This window comes from Mobula hypostoma, chromosome Y (genome assembly GCF_963921235.1).
Source record: "Mobula hypostoma chromosome Y, sMobHyp1.1, whole genome shotgun sequence".
NCBI lineage: Eukaryota > Metazoa > Chordata > Chondrichthyes > Myliobatiformes > Myliobatidae > Mobula > Mobula hypostoma.
In genome coordinates, this window is record NC_086130.1 from 3,875,620 (window position 1) to 3,889,701 (window position 14,082).

Genomic DNA, 14,082 nt, shown 5'->3' on the forward strand with positions numbered 1-14,082 from the left:
GAAGATATTATTGTTGATATTATTATATCATTATATCCCCGGACCTAAAGGCCACAGCTCTAGCCTTTAAAAGGGACTTGACCTCATAATTCATCCAAGGTTTCCGGTTAGGGAATACCCGGATTGTCCTGTGAGACACACAGTCCTCTGTGAATTTCCAAATAAAATCCGTGACAGCTGAGGCATACTCATCGAGGTTAGCTGCCGAGTCCTTGAAGACTAACCAGTCCACCGATTCAAACCAGTCACGGAGCACCTCATCCGTTTCTCCTGTCCACTCTCTGATCTCTCTGTGAATTCTCTCCTCTCTTTAATCTCTCTGTGAATTCCCTCCTATCTCCCATCTCTTTGTGAATTCCCTCCTCTCTCTCATCTCTCTGTGAATTCCTTCCTCTACCCAATCTCTCTGAGAATTCTCTGCTCTCTCTCATCTGTGAATTCCAGCCTCTCTCCCATCTCTCTGTGAATTCCCTTTCTCCCATCACTCTGTGAATTCCCTCCTCTCCCATCTCTATGAATTCCCTCCACTCCCATCTCTCTGTAAAGTCCATCCTCTCTGCCATCTCACTGTGAACTACCTCCACTCCCATCTCTGTGAATTCCCTCCTCTCTCCCATCTCTCTGTGAATTCCCTCATCTCTCCCATCTCTCTGTGAATTCCCTCATCTCTCCCATCTCTCTGTGAATTCCCTCACCTCTCCCCTCTCTATGCATTCCCTCCATTCCCACATCTCTGTGAATTCCTTCCTCTATGAATTCCCTCCTCTCTCCCATCTCTGTGTATTCCCTCTCCTCTCCCATCTCTCTATGCATTCCCTCCATTCCCACACCTCTGTGAATTCCCTCCTCTCTCCCATCTCTGTGAATTCCCACCTCTCTCCCATCTCTGTGTATTCCCTCTCCTCTCCCATCTCTCTATGCATTCCCTCCATTCCCACATCTCTGTGAATTCCCTCCTCTCTCCCATCTCTGTGAATTCCCACCTCTCTCCCATCTCTCTGTGTATTCCCTCTCCTCTCCCATCTCTCTGTGAATTCCCTCCATTCCGACATCGCTGTGAATTCCCTCCTCTCTCCCATCTCTCTGTGAATTCCCTTCTCTCTCTGTGAATTCCCTCCTCGCTCCCATCTCCCTGTGAATTCACTCCTCTGTTCCATCTCTCTGTGAATTTCCCGTCTCTCATCTCTCTGTGAATTTCCCGTCTCTCATCTCTATGTGAATATCCTCCTCTCCCATTGCTCTGCGAATACCCTCGTCTCTCCCATATGTGAATTCCCTCCTACTCCCATCTCTCTGTGAATTCCCTCTCCTCTCCCAACTCTTTGTGAATTCCCTCCTCTCTCCCATGTCTTCTTTCCAACGTCACCCTGATCTCCCAGCTCTAACTAATCTCCCTCCAGCTCTATGTGACCCCGTTTTTCTTCAGTCTCATGTCTGTCATGAGAGAGTCTCTCCTGTGTCTAAGCCACTTCAGCTTTCTCCCACTTAGTATCATGACAGAAGGAAAAGATTCGCTATGTCACAAACAGGCTGATGAGGGAGATCTTCAGAGCTGGGAAAGGGGTGATTGTGACAGAGAGACAGGAAGCAGGATAGGGCATGGCACAGATGTGGGAGAGGTGAGGGTGACAACAGAGGCAAGGAATAGCAGCAATACCACAAGGGTAGGGGGAATACAGAGTAGTGGGTTACAGGAAATACAGCACAGATGTGAGCCAGCAGGTAATTTCAGGAAATCAGGTATGTGAAGGGATCATCAGAGGGAAGGAGACGAGATTAACAGAGAAAGAGAGACTGCTTGGAATAGTGTCAAGGAGACAGGCCAGAGGAGAGGTATAAAAGAAAGCTGGGAACGAAGACGGTGTCACTAAGAAATGGTGAAGAGCAGGGTGTCAGAGAGATGGGAGTGATTGGGTGTTTCACATTGAAGTGAGAGAGAGTTTCAGGCATCACAACTAAGTGGGAGAAAGTTAAGGTGTCATTGATACAGAAGAAACTCATATCATGAACATAAGTGACAAGTTAAGGATGTCACAGAAAGGTGAGAAACAGAGTCTTTAAGGAAGGTATGGCTGTGACAGAAAAATGCGATAAAGAAAATAAGGTCACATAGAAGTGGGGATGGTGACAGGAGGCACAAGTCTCACAGAACAGAGGATAGCTGTCACAAAGAAATGTGAGAAAGGTGATGGAAGGGAGGAGAGGCATTACAGGTAAAGAGAAAGGCTGAGTGTCGCAGCTAAATGGGAGAATGTAGAGGTGACATGCCACAAAAGAGGGACAACTTAGAGAGATGGGTGAGGGTAAAGATGTCACAAGCAGGAGACAAGAAAATGTCACAGAACGGGGAAAGGGAAGGGAACACCAGAATGAAAGAAGGAGGGGGAGATTTTACATCATGAGATGGGAAGGAAAGGAACATCTATAAGATAGGAGATGGAGAGAATGTCACTGAAAGGGAAGTGAGTACCAAGGAGAGAAGCGAGGTGATAACTAACAGAGACGGAAGTAGTGTCAAATAGTTGGGGGATAGAGAGGATAGGTATAACAGAGAGATGAGAAAGATGAAGGATGTGAGAGAGATGGGATAGACAAGATGTGTCATAGTAGGGAGGCAGGAGGGGTGTCACACAGAAATGTGTGTGACGAGGGGTTTCACATAAAAGTGGGTGAGATTATGGGGCATCAAGCTAAATAGTAGAAAGTCTAAGTGTCATAGTGAGATGGGAAAGAGGTGTATCACAGACACAAGGTAGAGATTACTGGAGTCACAAGCTGGTGGATTAGAGGAGTCATCAGAGAGATGGGAGAGAAAGCGAGTTTGTGACAGAGACAGAAGAAGGAAAGGGTCACACATGGATGTGTATGAGGAGAACAGAGAGGCTGGGCAAGAAGCGATGTCACAAGAGTTGGAGCAACACAAGAGAGGTGGCTTACACTAGGGAATGATGTAGTATCAAAGAGACAGGAGACAGGAGTTAAGATCACAAAAAAAACAGTAAAGTGAAGTAAGCACCAGAGAGATTCAGAAAAGAAGAGATTTAGAGAGATGTGCGGGAATAAGGGTCAAAGAGATAAGGGATGTCGAAGAGAGAAGAGAGAGTAGGGGTGGCGCAGACGGAAGAAATAGGGGGTCTCACAGAGATGTAAAAGAGACTTTGGAGTGACATAGTTCAGTTGGAGAAAGGTGTCAAAGAGATAGGAGAGATGCGTTATCATGAATAGAAGAGATAATTATAGGGGTCAGAGTCAAGTGGGTGAGTGTAGGTTCTTCAGAGACAGGAGAGAAAGATGGCGTGGTTATGATAGGGAGATGGAACAAAGGAAAGGGAGGTCATGTGGAAAGGGATTGAGGAGGGAGAGTAACCGAGGTGGGGGGGGGTTACAGAAATGAGGGAGATATGACAGGTATAACAGGGAGTTGGAGAGATGAAGGTGACATACAGAAGTGGAACAAAGGATGGGAGATCACAGTTAATTTTTTGGAAAAAATAGGGATGTCATAATGAGTCAGGAGTGAGGTGTATCATGGACAGATTGGATCAACCAGGGCTGTCAGAGAGGTGAGTGAGAGTAGGGTTCACTGAAAGACAGGAAAGAAAGGGTCTGTGATAGGGAAGGAAGTCAGGAAAGGGGGTTACATTGTTTTCAGAGAGGAGGGGCAACACAGAGAGACATGAGAGAGGAGAGGTGAAAGAGAGATGAGAGAGAAGAGGGTGTGTCAGAGAGGTGGGGTATCACAGAGGGACGGAAGAGAGCAAGGGTGTCACAGAAGGGAAGCGCTGAGGAGTGTGTGTCACAGACAGGTGGAAGTTGAGAGGGCAGAGAGGTATAAGAGGAAAGGGGTCATAAACAGATGGAAGAGCGTGGTATCACACAGAAGCAGATGTTGAAGGCTGTCACAGATTTGAAGAACAGCTGGGATGTCAGAGAGGTGGAAGAAGCAGAGCATTCATAGCCAGATAGCAGAGAAGGATATCACAAACAATTAGGTGTGATGGAGGGGGTATCACAAAGATGGGAGTGTGGTGGGGATGTTACAGGCAGTCAGGTGAGGGGAGGGGGTGTCACATACATGTGGGAAAAAAGATGGGATGTCACAGAGGCGGTAGAGAGGCTGTCACAGAAAATCAAATCGGGGGTATCACTGAGTTGTGGCAGAGTGGAGAGGGTCACATAGAGAGCTGGGAGACAGGATGGGTTGTCACAGAGTTACAGGAGAAAGGAGAGGAGTTCAGAAACAAGTGAGAGGGTAGAGGCATTACAGTCAGTAGAAGGGTGTTAGAGACAGATGGGAGCAAGGATGGGGTTTCAGATAGAAGCAGAGAGAAAAGAGGTTGTTACCGAGAGTGGTGGGAGAAGGAGGGCATTACAATGTGGTTGGTGAGGGAAGATTTATAGAGATGGAAGAGAAGAGGCAAAAAGTGGGAATATAGTGAGCCTTTTCTAGTTAGATGCTGGTGACTAGTGGTGCACGTGTTGATGTTGGGACTGTTTCTTTTCCTGATAAATGTCAATAATTTGGTTGATGGAAACAATAGTTTTGTGACCAAATTTTTGTATGATATAAAGCTGGGTGGAGGGGCCGGTAGTGTTAAGGAAGCAGGAAATCTGCAGGAGGACTAAGTTAGATTAGAAGATTGAGCAAGGTAGTGGCAGATAGAATACAGTCTAAGAAAGGATTTCCTAAAGGATAACGGAGAGGCTGAGTTGGTGTTAAGGAAAGCAAGTGGAATTTCAGCAATCATTTCATGAGGACTAGAATATAAAAGTAAGCATGTAATGCTGAGACTACATTAAGTCATTGGTCAGACCATTCTTGGAATTACTTTGTGTGATTTTTGGGCCCCTTATCTAAGAAAAGACAAGCTGGTATTGGAGAGGGTCCAGAAAAAGTTTCATGAGAAACATCCTGAGAATAAAAGAAATCATGTATAAGCCAAGATCCATCATAGTGTTTGAGGACTCTGGGCCTGTAGTGATGAATACAAGAATAAGGGGGGATCTCTTTGAAACCAATGAAATACTGAAAGGCCCTGATAAAGTGCTTGTGGAGAGGATGTTTCCTGAGGTGGGTGAGTCTAGGACCAGAGGGCACGGCCTCAGAATAGAGCAACACCCATTTAGAATGGAGATGAGGGGAAATCTCTTTAGCCAGAGCATGGAGAATCTGTGGAATTCACCGCCACAAACAGCTGTGCTGGCCAAATCATTCAGTACATCTAAAGAGGTTGATAGGTTTTTAATTAGTTACAGCGTTAAAGATTATGGGGAGACGGCGAAGAATGGGGTTCAGACTTAATAAATCAGCCACAATGGAACAGCGGAGATGGCCTAATTGTGCTTCTTTCTGGGGCCCACCCCAATGCTTTCTAGTTCTGTCGGGTGATCAGTAAGAGAGGAGCTGCAAGGTATTGAAGGGGGGAGAAAGAAAGTAAAGCAGAAACAGGGTACTCACATCATTGGGTATGGCAATTTCATGAGAACTAGTCTGAGAGGAGTCCAGACCTGTGGGAGAGCAAAAGACAGGCTTCAGATATTAAAAGCAGCTGAGCTTTGTGGCAGCATCTCAAGAGGTGAACAAGCCCCTTGGAACAAAGAACAGGCTCCCGCAGCCCAACAGGTCTGTGCTTACCAAGATGCCAATTTAATCTAACCCACTTGACTGATTGTGGTATTTCCCCACTCTCATTCCCTGCCTGACACATGCCAAACTAAAGGTCTCTTAAATTTTGCTCCTCAGCATCAGCTTTATCATCATACATATGTCGGTGCAATTTTGTATTTTGCAGCAACAGTAGAATACAAGGGATACAAACTATAAATTTGCAATAAATAAATAAGCAAACAAACAAACAAAGGAAAAATAACAAGATAGTGTCCATGGGCCATTCAGAAAATATGTTGGAAGGAAAGAAGCTGTTCCTGTTGAATGCATTTCCATCACCTTCTGTGGTATTATGTTCCAAGCCCCACCCTCTCTATAAAACCTTGACTTGTAAACTTCTAACAAAGAGGGAGGAAGTAATAACTAATCAGGGTTCAATTTGTGCTGCTTTCTGTGAAGAGGTTGTACATTCTCTCTGTGACCAAATGGGTTTCTTCCAATTGGATTAGACTGATGCAGGAACATTGCAATACTCTGCAGACTGTGTTGGTTATTGATGCAAATAAGATATTCACGGTGTTTAGATATACAGATTACAAATAATCTTTAATCTTTTACACTATACTCATGCCTCTAGTGTTTGACATACTACCATGAGAAATAGATTCTGAATGTTTACGCTGTCATTGCTGTCATAATCTTGTAAATCTCTAGTTCAAGTTTAACTGTCATTCAAATACATACAACAATATAGCCAAATGAAAAAGTCTTCCTCTGGACCTAAGGTACAAAGTACAGAAACAATGCAGTCTCAGCACATTTAATTATGATTCCAGAAAAACATAATTACAGCACATAACAATATAAATAAAATAATAATTATAACCCAACTCCCGGAGAGTCATGGCCTATAGATTGATGATTCTTGGATGTTGTCCAGAAATTACATTTCTGCAAGAATAAGCTGCAAATACTGGTGGGTAGCACTGACAGAAGGAAACCAGCAGCACACAGCCAACTTGTGTCTCCTTTGTCAGCAGCTGCAAAAGGCAATCCCAAGACTACACAGAAACATAGAAAACCTACAGCACAATACAGGCCCTTTGGCCCACAATGTTGTGCCAAATGTGTACTTACTTTAGAAATTAACTAGGGTTACTCATAACCCTCCATTTTTCTAGGCTCTAGGAGCCTCTTAAAAGACACTATCGTATCCGCTTCCACCACCATTGCTGGCAGCCCATTCCACGCATTTAACACTCTCTGCATAAAAACTTTACCCTGACATCTCCTCTGTACCTACTTCCAGGCACCTCAAAACTGTGCCCTCTCATGCTAGCCAATTCAGCCCTGGGAAAAAGCCTCTGACTATCCACACAATCAGCGCCTCTCATCTTATACACCTCTATCAAGTCACCTCTCATCCTCCTTCACTGCAAGGAGAAGAGGCTGAGTTCCCTCAACTGATTCTCATAAGACATGCTCCCCTATCTGGGTTGAACTCCATCTGTGACTTCTCAGACCAGTTTTGCTGTCTATCGATGTCCCGCTATAACCCGTGACTAATAGGACTTTTTTTTATGCAACAACTGAGATAACATAGTTTGCTTGCCAACAGTTTTGCCAAAGAAAGAGTGAATTTTACTTGTAGTATTCTATATTACCAATATTCAACATTGCTTTGTGATCACAAGTAAAATGTCTACGTAATTATTTCCACCATTTGTTGGATTGTGCAATGTCTTTGCACTTCACCTTCCCTGGCTAGCTGAAGCAGCTACAACATGGTGCGGAACAAGTGCACCTCCGTCAATATCCCACAACTTGCTGGTGAGGTAGGTCTACTGAATTTGGTGTTCTTCATATCCAGCTGTCTCCTGCAAATGTAAAAAAGACTAAGGACATTTGTCTTTGCAGCTTTGCTTGGACCCAGAGAGGCTGCTGAGTCTAACCCAGCTGCCATCTGATTGGATCTTCATCAGCCTCTGGTGCTGCAGAGAAAATAACCCAAGTTTCTTCAACCTTTCCTTAATAACTCTTGCCCTCTAATCCAGGTGAAACTCTCTGCATTCTCTGCAACACCTCCACATCCTTCTAACCAGTACAAGTACATGTGCATGTGACAATAAACTTCACATTGGCTCTCACAAATAGTTATACTAGATTGATTAGAATAATCTGTGGCCTGTATCCCTGACCCAGAGGATCACTGGAAAATGCAAAATGATCGATGACCAGTATCCATGACTCAAGGGTCACTATGGGGTGTAGAATGATACATGACCACTATCCCTGACTTCTGGTTTACTAGATGTTGAGGTACTAACCAGAATATCCAGGGCTGGTTTGTCCCACTGGTGTGAAAGGCGTCTGCTGCATGGCCAATTGGTGAAGCTTAGTTAGCTGTATGAACAGAAGGGGTAAAGCAAGAACAATGAATACATACTGCATGCAAATCAACATCTCTATATCGTGCTACACATTAATAATACATCAGTATCGGTTGTCCAGCTGTTAACCAGGTAGAGAGACCCATGCCCAGTAGCAGACACCTTCTGGGGCAAAACGCTAACAGCAGAAACATTGAACTACTGTGATAGAGGACATCTTCCCCACTTTATCATAGTCACTGTAAACTTCAAAGAGTGGCAATCCTGTCAACCAGTCGACATTTACTACCTCCACTGACAGTTTGTTCCATACTCACACCACGCTCTGATTAAAGAAGTTCTTCCTCCTTAAATACTTCACCTTTCACTCTAAGCTTATGACTTCTAATTCTATTCTTATTTAAACTCAATGCAAAAAGCCTGCAAGCATTTATCCTGTCTATACCCTTATCTTTTGCACTCCAGGAAATAAAATCCAAACATATTCATTTTTTTCTTAAATCATGTCCTCAAGTCCTACCATCATCCTTGTAAATTTTCTCTGTAGCTTCAGGTATATTGATATTTTCTTGTAGGTAGGTGAACAGAATTGCACATAATACTAACATTGGTCCATTAGCATTTTACAGGTCACATAACGCAACATCAAACGTAGATCAGCACAGCACAGTATATTCTCCTCAGCCCAGGATGTTGTGCCAGCCTTATAACCTAATTGAGGAGAAATCTAATGCTTCCCTCATACAATGCCCTACATTCTTTTTTCATCCATCTGGACCCTTAAATGTCCCTAATGTATCAGGTCTCTCCTCAGCCTCTTATACTCTGGAGAAAACAACCTAGTTTGTTCAACCTTTCCTTATAGTACCTTTCCAGGTTACATCCCAGAGAACCTCTTCTGCACCCTCTTCAAAGTCTCCATATTCTTCCTGCAACAGGACAACCAGAACTACATGCAACCTAATAACTTTATAAAAGTCAAACTTTAAAACAGTGAAGGAGAATCTCTGAAAAATTATACAAAACTTCTGAGATTTGAATAAAGTACAAAAAGAACTCACATCAGGATGTGGAATGGCAAACTGTCCCTGAATGGTATAAGCCTACAAATCAAGGAAGAAATAAAACTGTAAATGAATCAACCACCATATTCAATCCAACCCATGTCCCAAGACTGAGGTTAAATGATCCGCATGAGCTGGCCAAGAAACGTAAGAAACATAGAACACTACAGGCCCTTCAGCCCATGATGTTATGCTGGCCTTTTAACCTACTCCAAGATCAATTTAAGCATTTCCTCCCACATAGCCCTCCATTTCTCTTTCATCCCTATGATTATCCAAGTGTCTCTTAAAAATTCATAACATTTTTTAATGCTACCCCTCAATACCACCACACTTGGCAGTATATACAAGCACATACCACACTCCTGTATAAAAAACCTACCTCTAACATCTCCCCATACATTCCTCTAAACAACTTAAATAGATCTGGTACTGGTGCCCTAGGAAAAATGAGTTGGCTGTAAACTATGGGCCTCATCACCTTGTACACCTCTATCAAGTTATTTCTCATTCTCCTACACTTCAAACAGAAAAGCCCTAGCTCATTCAAATTATCTTCATAAGACAAGCTCTCTAATCCGGACAGCATCCTGGTAAATCGCCACAGTATGGTCTTCTTAAGCTTCCTAGAATGACACAACCAGTATTGAACACAATACTCTAAATGTGTTCTAACCTAATGATTCTAGAACTCAACCCCTAACTAACAAATGCCAACACACCAGACATCTTCTTAATCACCCTATGAACTATGCAGTAAATCTGATAGATCTATGGATGTGAAACCAGGCTTTCTTTTTCTCCACACTCTTAAGAATTCTATCGTAAACCGCGTTCTCTGCCTTCAAGTTTGATCTTCCAAAGTTTATCACTTCGCATTTTTCCAAACTGAATTCCATCTTCCACTTCTGACTTAGCTCTGCATCACACCAAAGATTCAATGTAACCTACAACTTTCTGCACTATCCGCAAAATAACCAACCTTGGCAGAAGGCAGAAAATGAACGACGAAGAAACAAGAATGATCAAGGGGGCTGCGGAAGGGACAGGCTCCTTACCTGCCCGCCTGCAAAGATGACAGGAGCTGAGATGGGCTTAGGCCGGTATGGCACGGTAATGCCCTTCGGTGGAGATTGCTAGAAGATAGGTAGAGAGATCACAAGTTAGCAGAGCATTCTGAATGCAGCAGAGGCTCCAAGGCACCACACGCTTGCCCTCAGTATGCAAATATCTGTGCTTATCACAATATACAAAAGCACAACCAGGCTGTCAGTCCATCAGACTTGGTCCATGGTTAATCATGGTCCATCTTTTTTACTCAGTTCTCCCTGTAAACCCTAAACACGATACTCTCAGCAATCTCAAACACGAGGAATTCTGCAGATGCTGGAAATTCAAGCAACACACATCAAAGTCGCTGGTGAACGCAGCAGACCAGGCAGCATCTCTAAGAAGAGATACAGTCAACGTTTCAGGCCGAGACCCTTCGTCAGGACTAACTGAAAGGGATGCATGGGGAAATTTAACTCGCAGGTTCCTTTTAAATCTACCCTCCTCTCTTCAAACCCATACCCTCTTTAGATTCCCTTACCAAACCCATGGCTTTTGTAACAGAGACCATAGAATATTGCAGCAAAGTAGAAACCCTTTAGCCCTGATGTTTACCTACTCTATGATCAATCTAAGAGCACTTCTCTCTTATACAGCCCTCCATTTTTCTTTTTATTGGGCATGTGCCTGCACACGTGCGAGTCTGTGCACGTGCTTATGTATGTGCGTCTGTGATGATGTCTTTTTCTTGGCTTTTACAAGGCGTGCCACTCCTCACACAGGCATTTTCACAGTATTTTTCCCTTTTAGATTATCAGATTATGAGGACACTCAGTCTTCGTTTATTGTCATTTAGAAATGCATGCATTAAAAAATGATACAATGTTCCTCCAGAATGATATCATAGAAACACAAGATTTTACGACTTTTATTTTACAAGGTCAAGTTGCGACCTCGATGCTCAACCCAGCACAGATGGAAAACATACTTGGGAGCGGACCCGACGAGTTTCGAATCCGGGAACCTCCGCTCCCAGGTCCAGCACTGATCTCATTGCGCCACTAGCCAGCTGGCCCTCCATCTATGTGCCTATCAAAGAATTTCTTAAATGATCCTTATCTATTTGCCTCTGTTAACTGCAGGGTGTTATATATACCCATGTATAATGAACATCTCTGACATGCATTCCTCCTATTTTCTTAAAATTATGCCCCTCACATTAGCCATTTAAGCCCAGGGACAAAGTATCTGGCTATCTACTTGATCTATGCTGCTGACCATTTTGTATACAACTATCAAGTCACCTCTCATCTGCTTTTGCTCTAAAGAAAAAACTCTAGCTCTGTCTCAACTTCTTAAGACATGCTCTCTACTGCAAGCAGCATCCTGGTAAATCTCCTCTGTACCCCCTTCCACATCTTCTCTATAATAAATCGACCAGAAATAAACATAATATTCCAAGTGTGACCTAACCATGTTTAGAGCTGCAACATAATCTCACAACTCTTCAATTCAATCCATGATTAATGAAAGTCAACACACTGTTCGCAATCTTAACAACCTGTGCGGCATTTTTAAGGGATCTTTGGATGTGGGTAGCAAAACCCTCTTGTTTGTTCACACTACTAAGAATTGTCCCATGACTAACTCCATGCCTTTTCTTGTTGTAATTTGTACCCCATATTCTGGATATTCTTTGGATGCCTCTATAGAGATTATTACCCTTACAGTTTCTAAAATCTACATACAAGGATTCTGTCTCGTCCAATCCTATGTCATCTCTTTTGAAGGATTTAATTTCAATTTTTACCAACAGAGTCATCCCACCCCTTTGCCTACCTACCTGTTCTTTCAGTACAATGTGGGTCCTTGGATGTTAAGCTCCCGACTGAGATCATCTTTCAGCTAATCTCTACTGTGCTACAAGCTCATCTATGCTTTTCTGTATACTTTCAATATAACACCTTCTGCCTTAAATTCATCACCCTTGCAAATTTTCCAACCTACAATATCGGAATTCTTATTCCTTTCTACGCCCTTTATCTTTTTATTTATTCCAGAGACCTTCGTAAACTTTTCTACACTGTACTTCCCTTCTAATTTAACCTTACTTTTCCCAGTTGTTGAACCAACTATTTAGCATAAAGCTTCAATCTAACTACATCCTGCATCCACTTGTATACAAACTGACCATTCCTTTGCCCTATCACTCTGATTCCCATCTCCTTACCAAACTAATTTAAACCATCTCCAACAATTCTAGCAAACCTGCCTTAAGAATTTTGGTCTCCCTTGGGTTTAGGTGTAACCTTTTTTTGTATAGGTCATATCTTCCCCAGAAGAGACCCCAATGTTCCAGCAATCTGAAGCTCTGCCCTCTGCATCAATTTCTCAGCTACACATTTAGCTACTAAATCATCCAATTCGTATCCTTACTATCCTATTGATGTGTGGCAAAGGCAGCAACGCAGAGATTAGTCATAGAAGAGTACAGCACAGAAACAAACCCTCAGCCTATCTAGTCAATGCAAATCATTTACGCTGCCAACTACTATTGACTTGCACTAATTAAGGGTAGTCAGCATGGCTCTGTGTGTGGTAGGACATGTCCTATGAGTCTTGAGTTTCTTGAGGAAGTTCACACAGACAACTCTTTCCAAGTAACTTCCTTGAGAAACTCATGACTCATAGGACATATCCTACCACACACAAAGCCATGCTGACTAACTCTAATCAATCCACATCCATCCAAATACTTAAATATTCAGTCGCTCAGAATACCTTCCTATAACCTTCCCATTACTGTTGACAGACTCACTGGCCTATAAATTTCCTGGCTTATGTTTAGAACCATTCTTGAACAGCGAAACAACATTGGCTGTCTTCCAAACCTTTGATACCTCCCCTGTCGCTAAGGATGATTTAAAAATCTCAGCCAGGACACCAACAATTTCTGCACATAGCTCCCACAAAGTCCGAGGGAACAATATGTCAGGGTCTGGGGACTTATCCACCCAAATTTGCCTCAGGAGGACAGCAACAATCCCTCCTCTGTAATCTGTATAGGATCCATGAATTTAATGGTGCTTTGTATCATTTTTATACCCTTTCCCTCTGCCAAGTAAATACAGATACAAAAAAATTATTTAGGATCTCCCCCATCTGATTTCCTTGCCAATAATCTGAATGCTGATTGGCTGCTGCTCAAAACCCCCAACTGCTGCAAGTTCCTGCCCTTTCCACTCTTGAGGTCCTGTTTTCCAGCCTCTCTTAAGAAACTCATTCCTTTTGTTTCCAATATGTACCATGTCTTCTGGCTACATGAAGTTCCCACCACCCCCCCACAAAATATTCAACATACATTCTTAATATTGGAGAACACATAAATGCTGGAGGAATTCAGCAGGTCAGGAGGTTATTGAGGGGATTGTTGTTATTATCGATGAAGGTGTGACAGAAACTGTAGGACTCCCAGATATCCTACATCTACTTAACACACCACTTATCCCGAGTGCACTCTTACTATCTACCTATACTCTTACTAATAGTCAAACAAAGAAATAAACACCAGAAACTTAGTGGGTTAGGGAACTGGAGATGCAGCTCGAGTACTTTCGTCTGGTCAGGGAGAGTGAGGAGGTGACAGAGAGGAGCTATAGGATGGTAGTCACACCGGGGCCTCAGGAAATGGAGAAGTGGGTAACAGCCAGGTGAGGGAAGGGCAGATAACCCTGTGGCTGTACCCCTTAACAATAAGTTCCCTACTTGAGTACTGTTGGGCGGGGGGGTGGTTTGGCCTACCTGGGGGAAGCGACAGCTGCCGTGCCTGTGGAACAGAGTCTGGCCCTGTGGCTCAGAAGGACAGGGAAAGGAAGAGGATGGCAGTAGTAATAGGGGACTCTATAGTTAGGGGGGCAGACACGAGATTCTGTGGACGCAGGAAAGAAACACAGATGGTAGTTGGACTCCC

General features: G+C 43.3%; 1 protein-coding gene across 1 annotated transcript in view; it reads right to left on the reverse strand.

Moving 5' to 3' along the window:
- LOC134341090 (poly(rC)-binding protein 3-like) overlaps window positions 1-14,082 on the reverse strand; it is a 42,937-nt gene that overhangs the window by 10,055 nt on the left and 18,800 nt on the right. Inside the window, exons 7-10 of the mRNA XM_063038842.1 lie at window positions 10,121-10,198; window positions 9,060-9,101; window positions 7,936-8,011; window positions 5,459-5,508 (exon numbers count right to left, since the gene is read on the reverse strand). Of these exons, the coding sequence (XP_062894912.1) occupies window positions 5,459-5,508; window positions 7,936-8,011; window positions 9,060-9,101; window positions 10,121-10,198 (246 nt within the window). The remainder of the gene's footprint in view (window positions 1-5,458; window positions 5,509-7,935; window positions 8,012-9,059; window positions 9,102-10,120; window positions 10,199-14,082) is intronic.